At 44.2% G+C, this 15,072-nt stretch overlaps 1 protein-coding gene across 1 annotated transcript; it reads left to right on the top strand.

The window, feature by feature from the left end:
• The first annotated feature begins 19 nt into the window (after positions 1 to 19).
• On the top strand, positions 20 to 13,932 carry LOC119656961 (probable E3 ubiquitin-protein ligase bre1). The gene is made up of 4 exons (XM_038063681.1): positions 20 to 815; positions 868 to 995; positions 3,401 to 3,913; positions 13,888 to 13,932. The coding sequence occupies exons 1-4, from the start codon at positions 20 to 22 to the stop codon at positions 13,930 to 13,932; spliced, it is 1,482 nt and encodes a 493-aa protein (XP_037919609.1).
• The last annotated feature ends 1,140 nt before the right edge of the window (positions 13,933 to 15,072 follow it).

Genomic DNA, 15,072 nt, shown 5'->3' with positions numbered 1-15,072 from the left:
CAGGGAAGAACTTGTGGCAATGGGAAGACAACTCGAACAAGCAAAAGCCTCAATGGGTCAGACAGGCAAAGACATTATTCGGACATCATCGAAAGGCGAAGAAGACGGTACAGTTCCTCTCATTGGGGGAGCTGAAGCTCCTAGTTCGATATTGAAGATTCCTTCATTCCCTGATCCTACTAGTCCAGTCACTCTGCTGTTCCCTGATGAAACAGTTCCACCAGGGGATAAACGAAAACAGCTAGGACCATTGAAGGGTCAACAAGGTGAAGCCAAAACGGGTTCCAAGCCGTCCATAGATCGCAATTCAAACGAAACGTTCTTGTCAACCATAAATGAAATCCGGGCTAGCCATTGTGAGAATTTAGAAAAGATGCAGAAGATGTACGAGGAGCGGATGCAAGAGATGATGAAAAACCATGACAGGGAAATCGAATCGTTACGAATGACCAATGAAGCCCTTCGCAATATGCTGCAAGATATCAAGGCACAGATAGCCGCTCTGGGTGGGGTTGGTGGTGTCGATGCCAATAAACTAGAACAAATCAACAAAGAATTAGATTCTGAATTAGATATTTGCGGACAGGATAAGAAACTCAATAAGATATGCATGAAAATTATAAAGACATCGATAAATTGTCTCAGTTTACGAGAACTCAGGTACCTCCATTGCGCTGTGTATAGGGCGGGAGTGAAAATGAAACCAACATCTATTGTCCATTCGGAGGATATAAATCGTTGTTGCGAATGTACAGGATTCATCTGTTGTTTGCCAAGTATTCCAAAAGATGCCGAGAAGAAGTTCATTGAGAGAAGTATAATACTCTACTTTTTACTGAAAAAAATCTAATCCTATTTACTTTTCAGTAAATTGCCTGGAAAATGAATTGGAGAATGCAAATGACCTTCTGCAACGCTTGCGGGATCGCTATGAATCGAAATCTGGTTGCAATCGTCGATGCTGCACTGGTCACTCTGAAAGGTACTTACATTACGTTTTTATGTATCTCGAAATTCTTCACATACTATGAGACACTGGTTATCGTCTGCAGTGTCTTTGATTAAATATGGTTGCCTTTCACCCCTTGGTGGGGTATAGCACGTTAACCACATATGCGCCATAACTCGCGGTTACCTGAAATGCGCTTCAGCTCCACCCACGACTTCCCGAGACGCTCGCACTCCTTCTCTACTGTTCTGCGCCAAGTGCTCTCGGGACGACCCACTCGTCGGCCATCTTGGGAGAGTGGATTCCACTGAATAGCATAGTCCGCAATGCAATTTTCGCCCCTCCTTAATGGATGACTTATCCACTGCCACTTCAGTCTTTCTATTACTTCGCATACGAGTGTCAAGCCTGTGCGCCGGCCAAGTTGTTCGTTCAGGCCAGCGTACTCCGATGATACGATGCAGACAGGTACTGACGAAAGCCTGGAGCTTTTGAGTAACAGTGGAGTTCACTTTGCCTGTGCTACTCCCATATAGCAACACAGAAAGAACACTAGCACAGAAGAATCTCAACTGGATCTTAGTGTTGGGATAACTGCATTTCCAGATGTTAGATAGAGCCACGAAAGCGGAAGCGCTGTTACTACGACGGGAACATCTCGTTCGTTATCGCTGTCGGCAGAAATCACGCTTCCTAGATATACAAATTGATCGACGCTTTCAAGGCTCTGCCCGTTAATGCAAATAGGGAGAGTGCGATGACTCGTCAGACTGGGAACCTTGGTTTTGTTGGTCTTTCTCTTCAGTCCAACTATACTTGCCACTCTTTCCAAATCCAGAGCCATTTGACCAAAATCCATGAGTGGATTTCATCAGTCTAATTGCTTGAGGAAACATCTCATCGTCCATTGAATTCCTCCACGTCCTCTGGGCAGGGCAGTATGAACAACGTCACCGATAACAAAAGGAAATAATATCGAAACCTATCTCGAAATCGATGAAGAGCAGGTGCAGCGAAGATCTAAATTCCGCACAGTGTTTCAAAATAATCCGTAGGGTGTTGATGTGGTCTACGCAAGAGGATCCGAGGCAGAAACCAGCCTTCTCTCTGTCGATCAAGCTTTCCAGATGTTCTTTGATGCGTTTCCGGATTATTTTAGCTATTATCTTTTGCGACGGCAGGCAGAGAGCACGCAGATACCCCTCCAAGTGTTACAATCAAAACTTTTGCCCTTTTTTGTGATCTTAACGATCATCCCCTTATTCCACTTTCTGGGAAACGTTTCGAATTCCCAAAATTTACGTACGAATGGAAGCAGCAGATCTGCAGTAACTGCAGGTGCAGCGATAAATAACTCTTTTTATAAATACCACTCATCTGCTCTACCGTTTTTCGGTCCTTTGCTCTATCAAGCTGAGATTTTAGCTGGTAGATACGATTTGATCCTACCAGTTGTATGTCGAATTTTTTCAATGTGCTTTTTATTTGCTTGGACAGATTTGAGAAGGTGACGCTTGACCTTTTTGAAGTGGTAGAAGTCGATTGTTGGCTGCACATATTTCTTAGATATATTAATCAAACGTCACAATGGAATACCTTGATGTAGTAAGCAATGACTTCCCAAGCGGACTCTTGTCCAGAGGTATCGGGAATTTGTCGTCTGGGTCACCTCGTAGGGATATAATACACCTACAATTACGACTAGCCTCGATGCGCGCAGTATGTGTGTAAAGACCATCGAAAACTCCAAAAATGTAAGGATAACAGCAATACAACGGCGGGTGCGGCAACTCGCTGACTCCATTTGCGGTCGGTAAGGGTTCTGCTCGCCAAATTTTTGTACGCTTCTGATTGCGCTGGGTGTTGGCGGTAATCTTCCTTTCGTGATAACTTTCTTCCATCAAATTATTCGGCACCTCAGCCGATCGTGTTTCCTTCCTTCAACTTTTGCGTCAGGCAATAGCCCACGCTAATACTGTCCACGCAAAAATCATCAAACTGGTCGATGAGATTGATTCTGTTTTCAGTCGTAGCACCTGTCGTGGTTGGCTGGCCAAACTACCCACCTCCCTGTCTTCTTTTCGTTTCCAAGCCCGCTTACTGAAGTGACAGTCCCATTTCGCTTAATTTTTTCAGGCATTGGTTGGGTTATATTGAGCAAATCGCGGTATATATACATATATATACATTCGCCTTAGTCCAGAGTTCGCTCCGAGACTTCGTGGCGAACAGACGTCGTGCAAAGTAAGAAACTACAGTGTGTACCAAAAAAACGCCTTCGGGCATATTGGATCAAAAGTTGAGTTCGGAAGTGGAAAGGAAAAGTGAAGACAGTGCAGTGAGAGCAAGACCAAAGGAAGTATTGTTCCTTTAACAGTGGCACCAATATTAATTGGACACTGTCAACAAAAATAAAAGAAGCTAATAAAGGAAAATTTCTTTTATTTTCAGAGTGAACCAAGGACGGGCTTGGGGACAATAATGTCCGCCAAGAGGACAAAGTTAGTTCTACCGGACGAAATTTCGTCTGAAGAGGAGGGAACGGGCCCTACAACGACGATGGAGGGGAACTCGAGCCTCCTCAAGAGAATTGCGGAGCTGGAGCATGAAAAGGCTGACATGGCCCAGCAGTTGGAGTGCCAGTTGGCGCTCATCAACGAGCTGCAGCAGCAGATGGCCGAGATGAAAGCAGCCAACATGGCCGCGAAGCAGCCGGCCCATCAAGAACAACAGCAGCAACTACTGAACCAGCAGCGGCAGCAGCAGCAGCAACGGCAGCAGCAGCAGCAGCAACAACGGAAACAACAGCGACAGGAGCAGCAGCAACAGCAACGACAGCAACAGCAGCCAGAAGAAGATGACGGCATGTGCCTGGAAGTCATCCTTCAGGAGGAGGAAGGAGACCCCTTCAACTTCGTGCAGCGAAGGAAGAAATTGAATAAACAAAAGGTTAGTGCAACTATTGTAAGTGCCCCACCAACCGCCCCACAACCTTCTCCCCAAGCAGCTACTCCCAAAAAAACGAAAATCCCCCCAATAACTGGGTACAAGCTGAATGTACCACAGTTCTTAAAACTCATTAAAGAGAAAGGGTTGAAAGCAACCCTTAAGAACACGAGGGCTGACAAGACCCTCATCTTCGCCGAGACGGTTGAAGACCATGCTGCAATTTTCGCTCTCATAAGAGAGAAAGGGCTTCACGCCACCACCAGCACCCCACCGACCCTTAGAACAAAGTCGCTGGTTATTCGCGGTCTCCACAGGGAGACAGATCCAGCAGACATATTGCGGGAACTCAATGAAGATTACCCGCAATTAAAACTGAAAACTGTGGCCAATTTAATTACGCGTGCAGATAAGCTTCTGCACAGCCAGAACCCGGCACTCCCGATGAGGTCTCAATCGGGACTTTTCATAGCCACCTTCGAGCCCTCCCAAGAGCTCAGTGAAGTATTGAAAATTAAGTATATACTTCACCAGAAGATTTCGCTTGAGAAAGTCAAGCCAATTGAAGAAGTGCAGTGCTACAACTGCCAGAACTTCGGGCACATTGCCCCTAACTGCTCCATTGTGCACAGGTGCGTGAAGTGCGCAAAAAAACACGTTCGCGGGGAATGCCCCACACCATCGGCGGAGACGCCGCATTGCTGCAATTGCGGCCAGACCGGACATCCTGCCAACTACCGCGGATGCCCGGCATACAAAGATATGGTTGCCAGAAGGGAAGCTGGCAGGGCGCGAAAAAATGCAGAAACGGCGAGGACCAAGCAAACGTTGACACAGATGTCACAAAGCTTGTCCCGGCCAGGTGTATCATACGCCCAAGCAGCTAGGAATACTCTTCCTAGAGCTGCACCTCAAGCTCCACAAGGCAACAAACTGGCCTTCAAGAACTTGGTCGATAGCCTCGCTTCCGCCCAAACGAATGAACAGCGGCAGATTGCCGCAATCCAACTACTCATGAACTTATGGAGTTAAATATAGTTACATTTAACTCCGCGTCCCTGGTCTCACACGCCCAACGTGCCACTGCCCAAGCGTTGGTTGATACTCTGAAAGCAGACATATTTTGCGTTTCGGAGACCCACCTAAACCACAGACATAATGTCAATTTCACCGGATATACCACTATTCGGCATAACAGCAACACGGGCGCTGCCCTTCTAGTCAAAAAAGACTACCATTTTGAAGAAGTCGTCATCGAGGGCTTACTAGTCTGTTCCGCTGCAGCGGCAATAGTTAAAACTATCGATAATAAACGGATTTTGGTAGTTTCCGTTTATTTCAAATACAATTCCCCAAGTGAGAAACTGGGCCATGACTTAAAAGTCTTGGGCGATCTCCAGTTAAAATCAAAATATCTTATCTTCGGTGGCGACTTTAACTCACGGCACAAATCCTGGGGCGATAAGGCAGAAAATTTAAATGGGAAAACCCTGTATAACTGGATCCACGACCCTTTCACGCCAGCCAACCTTGAGGTGGTCTCGCCGGATTCGCCGACAAGACCCGCTAGTCAATCCATCATTGACTTTTTCCTGCTGTCTGATGAAACCAAGCAAAGTTTTCAGGTAACTTCCTGTAAAACCTTGCCAGGCATGTCCGACCATTTTGCAGTTGAACTCAAAATGGCCTCAACTTCACAACTGCAGAAGCGAGTTAAGATAACCATCAGGTCATTCGCCCACACTGATTGGGACAAATTCAAGTCAGATTTAGCACCAAGGCTGAACTTGAAGAAACTCGCTACAGATCGCAATCTGTCGGACAAAGAAATCGACGAAGCAATCATTTTGGCCACGGACGCCATCAATACTGCTACACGCAGAAATACCAGGCTTATCAAAGTCGATGAGTTTGTATACAACAAACTCCCGCATGATATCATGCTACATATGAAGGTCAGACAGATTTGGCGCAGGAACCTCAAGCGCAACTTCCATAAAAATGGAAATAAAGTTAATGCTGAATACAAAGCATTGCTCTCCCGGATTAATTGCCTGAGTACAATTATCCGGGAAATGGTGGCGCAATTCCGCAATAAAGAATTAACCCGTAATCTCGCAGATATTAAACCCGGGCCAGATATGTTTCAACATATAAATAGGCTAGCGGGGAAAAATAAGTCCCGTAATTTCGTTCTTACCAGGAACAAGGAACCAATCTGCGGAGACGCCAGAAAGGCGCAAGTCCTTGCGGAATCATTTGAGTCTCAGCTCAATACCCCTCCGCCTCAAAGTAACCCGGCAATAGTGTCGATGGTTGAAACAACTATCGCCGACTTTGTCTCTAGGCATTCAAATAGATTAGTCACATTCTCCCAAACGAACTCCTCGGTAAAACCAACGGATTCGCAACAATTCCTGAGTTTATCACAACTCACCGCCTTGACCTCAAACCTAAACGATAAAAAATCAGCCGGACCTGACGAAATTCCTAATTACGTAATTAGGCAACTTCCCCGAGTCTCCATCAAATTTTTGCTGGCAGTATTTAATAACTGCATAAATAATGGCTACTTTCCCACCACCTGGAAAGTAGCTAAAATAATTGCGATCCGGAAAAAAGGCGGCTCTACTGAGCCTAAAAACTTTAGACCCGTGTCATTACTATCCAATTTAGGCAAACTTTTTGAGAGAGCATGGACCATCGGGCTAGTCCAATATTGCAATCTCAAAGAGATTATACCGAACCATCAGTTCGGGTTCCGCAGCAAGCACGGAACTCAACATGCACTTAGCTACCTTCACGACACCGTCGTAGCAAGACTTAACGTCAATAATAAACCGACCGTAGCATGTGCATTAGACCTAGAAAAGGCCTTTGACTCCGTATGGGTAAACGGACTAATATACAAACTGATTGATCTTGAGTTCCCAATTCCGATCATTAGAATTGCACTAAGCTTCTTCGAAGATAGGTATTTCTACGTCAGCGTGGGGAATGAATTCTCCGATCTCTTGTCGGTAACATCGGGAGTACCGCAAGGATCCATTTCTGGACCCACATTTTACAATATCTTCACGGCTGACGTCCCAACTCCCGAGCCCGGCACCGAACTTGTTCAATATGCCGATGATACTCTCATCTTCGCTTCAAGCCTCCACCCCAACAGGGCAGCCAAAGCGGTCGAGAGATACTTGAAAGACCTTGGCAAATATTACCTGGCATGGGGCATTAAGATTAATGAGGCCAAAACGCAATTCTGCACCTTCCGGAGGAAAGCTAGATACCTAGGTTCTAGAGGAATCCATAGAAAAGCTAAACGCTTGAAAATGAAGATCGGAAACACTATAGTGAGCAATTCCCAGACCATCAAGTACTTAGGAGTTAAACTTCATGAACTCCTTAAGCCACATCTTGAGCTCGCTATCGGTAAGGCACGCGGTGCATTCAGTAGGATCTACTTTCTTCTTCGAAAGAAGGTAGGACTCAGCACCAAGGCCAAACTGACTCTCTACAAGACCCTGATCAGACCCATTATCTGCTATGGAGCGCCCACGTGGATCACTTGCTCCACCCGAACCATGTCCAAATGTGAGGCATTCGAACGCCGGATATTAAGGTACTGCACTGGTCTTTCCTATAATTGGAAAACCAAGAAAGTTGGAAAAAACGCCGAGGTATATCGGCGCGCCAAGGTACAACCTCTTCGAGAATTCGTTCTCAACTTAGTGGAACGGTTCTTCGAAAGAACGGAGAATCATCCAAATCCACTAATCCGGCAACTCTACCAACAGGGTAGCACCTTCCCATTGGCCAACTTCCTAAGGCCCTGCCAAATAGTGAGCGAAGCTCTTAAACCCGCCATCCTTTCCCTATATGATTCTCCCTGCCTGGTAGGGGTACATCGAGGCTAAGCACAAGATATGTAATGTGCTATTGTATATAGTAGGTTAAGTATTTATTGTTAGATTAAGTTAGATTAAGTTTAGACTTAGTTAGTTTTAAGTATTTAAGTAAGTAAGTAATGCCTTCTGGCGCTTTTAGTGCAAGCGCAGTCTTTAAATAGTTCAGTTTAGTACAAAAGAAATGTGAAGATTTATGTATTAAAATTAATGCAATTAAAGTAATAAATTACACAGAAGGTCGGGTAGGCCAAACAATTGTAATAGCCACCCATTGAAATAAAGCTAAGTTAGTTAAGCTTAATATTTAAGCTAGAATTAATCAATTATGTATTAGCGTAAGTCACTATCATGAATAAAAAACTTAACTTAAAACTTCGCCTTAGTGTCAGATTGCTCTGAAACAACTAGGAAACGTTCCGTCCGCATCGCACAGCACTCTATGTCCATCTAGTATGCCATCGATCTCTTTCTCTTTTGGACAATGGAATGCAAACTGTAGATTTCCTTGCAATATATAGTGTGCTCCAGTATCTCGCCAGTGAACACTGCACATACCGTTCCCCTCTTTTGCGAAAAAACTCGTCACGTAAGCTTCATTGGGGAGGAGCATCGTAGCAGCGGAGCCATCACAAAGAAGATGCACGGAACCAGACAGTTTCCCTAGCTGTTGGCACCGACGAAACGCCTTTCTCGTAAGAACAATTGATAGTTTCCTCGATTAATAGCTCCTTTGGGATCGTAAAAATAAAATTCCCTTTTTACATTTGCTGGAATTGTGTAGGTTCAGTAAAATTTCAAGGATGGCTACTCTGATCGGGGTACTTTAATTCAAAACAAGAGCTGCTCACCTTCCTGTACCATCTTAATCACTGTTTTTCGATAACGTCTCTAGGAGCTCCGTATTTGGAAGTTGCCGAAGGACTTTTAGCGAATCCTTGTTGTGAAGTAATGCCTGATACAATCGACCAAAACTAGCGCTCTCCACAATCTTAAGCAACATTTTCAAGCCCACTAAAACCATTGATGCAATTCAGCTGGACGTTGTACTATTTCGTTTGCTACGTTAACTTAACTAAAAAGAGCCGCAGCTTCCCGTATCCGGGTCTCATTAAACAGTTGAAAGTTCGACTTCGTCACACTTCCCTGTTTTTCCCAGCAAGTGGTTTCCCTCTACTCCAATTCTTTGCCTGCCCAAGATTTGAAAACGGTCATCGTTATTCTACGTTTCGAAAGGTGTCTTACGGAGGGGACCCCACATCGAAAAATGACCACCTTACTTCAGAATGCTTCCGGTGGATGTACTTGCACCATCTTTAATGGCCCCCGGTAGATCGAATCTAACTTACTTCTCCGTTGAACATCTCTGAGAAACACCTGTTCCCTCATATGCAACCTAACTGGGTTAAGTGACCTGTCATGGAATTTTTTAGAAACCTCTTTGGCTCGTCCTAGATTCTTCCTCTCTCCCCTCTCCCTGAATACGAAATGTTATTATTGGCGAAAGCTGCCGTCTTAAGGTGCTCATCTCAACCTCGGGGCTTATCATTCAATAAGTAGTGCAGATAATTTCCTAGGGAGGAATGCTGTCATTCCATAATGTTGGCCTGTGCATGTAGAGTGACTTATACATCTCTCCCGTAAAATTAACACCCTGATCGGTCATTGACTTGGGCACTCGAATATTGGCTGATTATCTCATCAAACAATAATCTTGTAGCACACTTCTTGGTTCGAGATAGCCACGAAGTCTACAAATCGACTACAAATAGACTGGGCACTTATTGTCCTTCGACGACTCAGGCAACGGTCCCATCAGATCTAGACATATTTTGGATATAATTCGCACTCTTGTCGTGTTTTGCGAGCCGCTTCAGTCACGTAGCTCTCAGGGCTGAGGTGAGACAGCGCCTGATGAGTTGCCTCTGTGCTGATACGAAACCATAGCTGCCTTCGTCCCTTTTTAAGGTTTTGCCTAATACAGAACCTTATTAAAATCAGTTCACTGTCTGTCTGTCTATGTCTTTTTTTAATGGATGGTGGTGGAAATCTTATAAAGACACTGTTGCACCAGGTTGCGGCAGCGTGTGGAATTCTCTCTCAATAAAACCACCCCGAACCTCCCCTTCTTCCTCCCTCGCGGAACCGCTGCAAGGCATTACTTCGCGGGGTGGACTGCGCTTTAAGCGACCAAGCCTTCCGTTTTTCGCGCCCTCCGCTTTTCCAAGTTCCTCCTGCATTCTTTTGATTGCGGAGGTCACCGTACACCAGTTTCCCTCCGACTTCAATATTTCCCCGACGATGTTCTACTGGCTTGGTTTGGTTTTCAGCGAGTCTTCCAGACTTCTCCTCTCTCAGAAAAATCGTGGACAGTGGAGCATAGCATACTCCGGGTCCTCAACCAATCAAGTTCACCGACTCCTTATCATTTTCACGAACTTCCCCCCGAAACAACATTTTAAATCCAATGTTTCTAAGATTACCAATTTTTGGACTATTTTTCGACTCTTCTGCCATTAATTCTTTCCTGCTCCTTGCTTGGGCAACCCTTAGCTACTTACTGGTAGTCACTATCCGGCGATGCCAAAACCTCAGAACCGGTCTATTACGGTTTCCTTATGTAAGAATCCCCTACATATTATCCTGTCATATCTTAAACTCCCGTCATTTCTTTGTATTAAGCTGTTTATGTTGGGCTGCAGGTTCACTGGCAGACAATTAGGCGATAAAGGTTGGTTGCGCAAAATACTAATGACATTCTGACCTCAGTAGGGGGTAAAAGTGGCTGCCAAGGATATACACCCTCCATAACAATTAATGTTGAAGCTCTGAACGCAGCAAAAAGGGTCCTAGACAACGCAGTAAATTTCTATTAGGTCCGCCTTGATCCGAGACGTAGAGAATGTCAAATGTCAAATTTTCCCTCTAGTCACTTACAAATTCCTATCCGTAATACTTGAAGCAAGTTCTTAACTTCAGTATCTCTGCAGGATGTTGGTTGCCTTAGAATAATAGTGAGTACTTCTCCTATCTAGGGTCGAAAATCACAACCGATAACAGCTATGATAATGAAATCCGCGCACGACTGTTGTCAGCCAACAGAGCCTATTTCAGCTTACAAAAACTGTTCTGCTCGAAACGTCTCACCATAGGGTCTGTAAAAGACAATGATCTTGTCAGCCCTCATATATTCCTCGGAGACCTGGGTTCTTAGCAAGAACAACTGCGAACTCTTGGCCGCGTTCGAGAGAAGAATCCTCCGAAGAATTTTTGGTCCCCTACATGAGGATGGACGATTCCGTAGCCTACACAATGATGAAATATATGAGCGATACCATGACCGTCCGGTTATGGATAAAATCCGGCTCAACAGGTTACGGTGGGCGGGTCACTTAATCCGTATGGATGAGGATGATCCAGCCCGGAAAGTCTATAAGGGCAATATCTATGGTAGAAAAAGAAGACGAGGTAGACCCTGCCTAAGATGGAGCGATGGCGTAGGTCCGCACGCCAGACAGCTTTTAGGGATATCGGATTGGTGGACCTCGGCGCAAAACCGGGATGTCTGGAGTTCCTTATTAAGGCAGGCCTAGACCGGATACCGGTTGTTGCGCCGTTGATGATGATGATGACTTGTTTCCTTCAAGTCCGTGAACTTGTTAGCACTGATGAAGGGAACAAGTGGTTCCCCGGTATTTGGAAAAAAAAATCAACATTAGCGAATAGGAAAAACAAGTTTTATTATTTCAAATTCCTCCCTACTTGTCGTAAGAGGCGACGAAAAGGGTCCGAAATTTGTCGTCTAGCAACCTACACATTTTGAAACTTTATTGCTACCGAAACGTCATTAACGCTTCGGGTAGGGTCAAATCTCACGACTACGACCTTTGGCAATCGAAAATGGGCTATGGTTGGTTTCTGTAATATGCCCACATTCCTCGATAATGGTAGGGATGATCCTCAAAATGCCCGCTTTCTACAACTTATTCCAGCGATATAAGCTGGACATTCTTGGCCTAAACGAAGTAAGATGGGGAGACTATGGAGTGTACTCCCTTTCTTCTTGCGGCAATGTTCTTTTGTACTCTGAAGAGTCAAGTAGTAGTAGACGCGAATCTGGTGTTATTTCTGACGGATGCCGCAAGGTGCGCTCTCTTGACCTTGACTGCAAGATTCCGGGGTTAAGGAGTATCATAATTGTACGATATAGTCGAGAAGGATGCTTTCTACTAGCAATTATACGCAGTTCAAGGGAGACTTCCTAAAGGTGACATTGTGATCATGATGGGTGATCTGAATGCTAAGGTGGGTTTTGACAACACTTTGAGCCGATATGTGATGGGGAAGCAAGGTCTTGGTGTCCGTAATGATAATGATGGGAGGTTTGAGACGTTGACATATTGTTCAAGCACAGAGCCTGCCATAAGATCAGTTGGATTTCAACTTACTGACACTGTACAAGCAATCAGATAGACCACTTCGCGATCAGCATTAAATTTAGTAGTCATCTTCTGAATGTGCGTAACAGGAGAGGCTCAGGAAAACGGAAGATGCCGCAGATCGCAATTATTTCAGAACTGTATACTGCATCACCCCTTTTCGATGGTCCAGTCAAGGACGTTAATGGTCGACGTCTCATCCACGATGACGAACAACTGAAGGGGTGGAATAAACACTCACCACGGTTTTTAGCCGTATTACATTTGGTAAGGTTACTCCTCTTTTGCACCATAACACCCAGATACGCAATCCACTCAAACAGAGTAAAACCACTGGGATTGACGGTCTCCCCGCAGAATTATTTATCGCTGCACGTGCAGAGAGTGGAAGAAGGGGATGTTCCTTAAGATTCCAAAGAAAGGAACCTGTTTTGAGTGTGACAATTGCTGCGTGAACCCTGCCGTTGTGAAGATAATAGCTAAAATAATCCTGGAACACAGCAAACAACAGTTCGAAAGTTTGATCGACAGAGAGCAGGGTGGCTTTCGCACTCAATCCTCCTGCATCAACACCCTACGGTTCATACTGGAACAGTGCGCGGAGTTTAGATCTTCGCTTCACTTGCCCTTCATCTATAGTGTGAACAGGGAGTGTATCTGGAGCGCTCTTCGCAGGAGGGGTATTTCAGAGAAACTAACAGCTATTATCAGAACGACATATGATGCCGCAAAATGTCACGTACTGCGGTGACCCACAGGCTTGCGTCTTGCCACCGATATTAATTATTGTAATCGGTGACGTTCTTTATGCTGCCTTGTCCGGAGGACGTGGAGGAATCCAATGTACTGTTATACCTTTCCTCAAAAACCTCGAATCTCATCGGGTCATAGAAGTTGTCTAAATGGCTCTGGAATTGGAAAGAGGGGTAAGTTGAGTTGAACTGAGTCTCCCTATCTGCATTAATGGGTGGAACATTAAAGGTGTCCATCAATTTATATATCTGGAACCGTAGTTTCTGCCGATGGTGCGAATTGGGATGTTCTCCGAGGCATTGATAGTGCTGGATGCGCGTTCGCCACCCTGTCCAAAATCTGGAAATGTAGTTATCTTAATACTAAGATTAAGTTGAGGTTGTTCTGTGCTAGCGTTCTTTCTGCGTTGGTATGTGCGAGTAGCACATGGAAAGTTACTCAGAAGCTTCAAGCTTTCGTCAATACCTGCCTGCGTTGTATCATCGGGGTACGCTAGCCTGACATTATCTCAAACGAAAAACTTGGTCGGCGCTCGTATGCGATGTGATACGAAGACGGAAGTGGCAGTGGATAGGTCACACATTAAGGAGGGGCGACAATTGCCTTGCAGGCTATGTAATGCAGTAGAATCCGCTCTCTCAAAATGCCGACGATAAGGTCGTCCTAGGAGAACTTGGCGCAGAGCAGTAGAGGAGGAGTGCAAGCATCTCGGGAAGTCGTCGGGGGAGCTGAAGGGCATTTCAGGTAACGGCGAGCGATGGCGCGTTGGTGTGGTTGCCGCGCTATACGTCACCAAGGGGTGAAAGGCAACCATATATGTAGATATGTATATTACATTTTTCGACAGGTTAGATTACTGCTTTCCTGGAAATTCTTAATTTTTCTTTTCAATTTTCAGATGCATATTTGGTTCCTGCTTGAGCTGCTCACTATACGAATTTAGATAGTTCCGAAAATCCCCATCTAGATATTCAGGTCTGGCTGATGAAAATGCTGAAGTTTGCAAATATGATGCACACTTCCATACCGGCAATCTTTATACCTCAACTTTATCTTTTCTCCTCAACCAAAAATATATTGTTTAATACGATATCATTTGTCTGTATCATTTTCGATACGAAACAATTCAAGTATTTTATTGAAAAAGTTTTTCTTGGCAGAGATGGGACATGTGGTGCATCCTTCCTTGATAAACAAATGATTGTGTTTTGATTTCCTCAAGTTTTTGTTATATTTTTTGAATTTATTGATTTTCACATGTTTGGGTTGTATTTAGAGGGGTAGGTGGGGTAGGAAAGGAAGTACTTGTGAAACGGAATAAAAGTTGGTGAGTCTTTAAAAATATGTATCTGAAAGCAATGCGAGATTTATTGAATTTTCAACTTAATGATTTCAATCTAGGTGAAGGGAAAAGGTATCCTTTAAAGTTTGAAGATATAATTAAAAAGGATATTTCTTATCCTTTCGAGACAATATTTCCAGAGTTCGAAAAAGTGACTTTCAATTGATGAAATTAAACTTAATTCGAGGTAGTATTTTGTATTTCTATATCTCTGTATCTAATGAGCTCAGATTTGGTCATCCGCCTGTGATAGAACTTCGAATTTTACATGATCTTATTCAAAGGAGAGGCTGAAAAGGCTCATTATTCAGCTGTTATCTTTTGGAAAAATTTAAGGTAGGAAAAATGCAGAAAAATTAAGTTTTTCAGGAGAAGATAACGAAGATCATCTATAGCGATTAGGCACTTTACATGGACCTGATTTGCATTCTTGAGCGAGTTATTTAGAAAAAGGATAAACAATTCCTGAAATCGGTAATAATGGTTAATGGACCAAATGAGTGGAATCAATTTTCAGGTAGGTGAACCGTATTACTATCCCCTTAAGGGCCTGGTTCTTAGGCTTTTAGGAAATACCTGTTTCCTTCTCTGGATTAACTCATTTTCAACTAGTTCACTGGATTTAAAAATCCAGATCTGTTGTGAGGCCATAAAAAACTATATCTGCCAAGTCGAAATCATTAGCCCTCACAAGTTAAAGATAAGAAGTGCATTCGACGTATAGTAAGCTGCGAAAGTGAA

The sequence above is a fragment of the Hermetia illucens genome, chromosome 5, assembly GCF_905115235.1.
Source record: "Hermetia illucens chromosome 5, iHerIll2.2.curated.20191125, whole genome shotgun sequence".
Classification (NCBI taxonomy): Eukaryota; Metazoa; Arthropoda; class Insecta; order Diptera; family Stratiomyidae; genus Hermetia; species Hermetia illucens.
The sequence above is the reverse complement of the archived record's forward strand: the minus strand, read 5'-3'. Positions and strand labels throughout refer to the sequence as shown.

What these genes read in the sequence shown, in the direction of transcription:
- LOC119656961 (XM_038063681.1), top strand. Translation starts at nt 20, where the DNA reads ATGGGAAGACAACTCGAACAAGCAAAAGCCTCAATGGGTCAGACAGGC. An exon ending in CTGAAAGGTACTTACATTAC is followed by an intron (nt 996 to 3,400) that starts GTTTTTATGTAT and finishes TTTTATTTTCAG; the next exon opens with AGTGAACCAAGGACGGGCTT. An exon ending in AAAAGGTTAGTGCAACTATT is followed by an intron (nt 3,914 to 13,887) that starts GTAAGTGCCCCA and finishes TTCAATTTTCAG; the next exon opens with ATGCATATTTGGTTCCTGCT.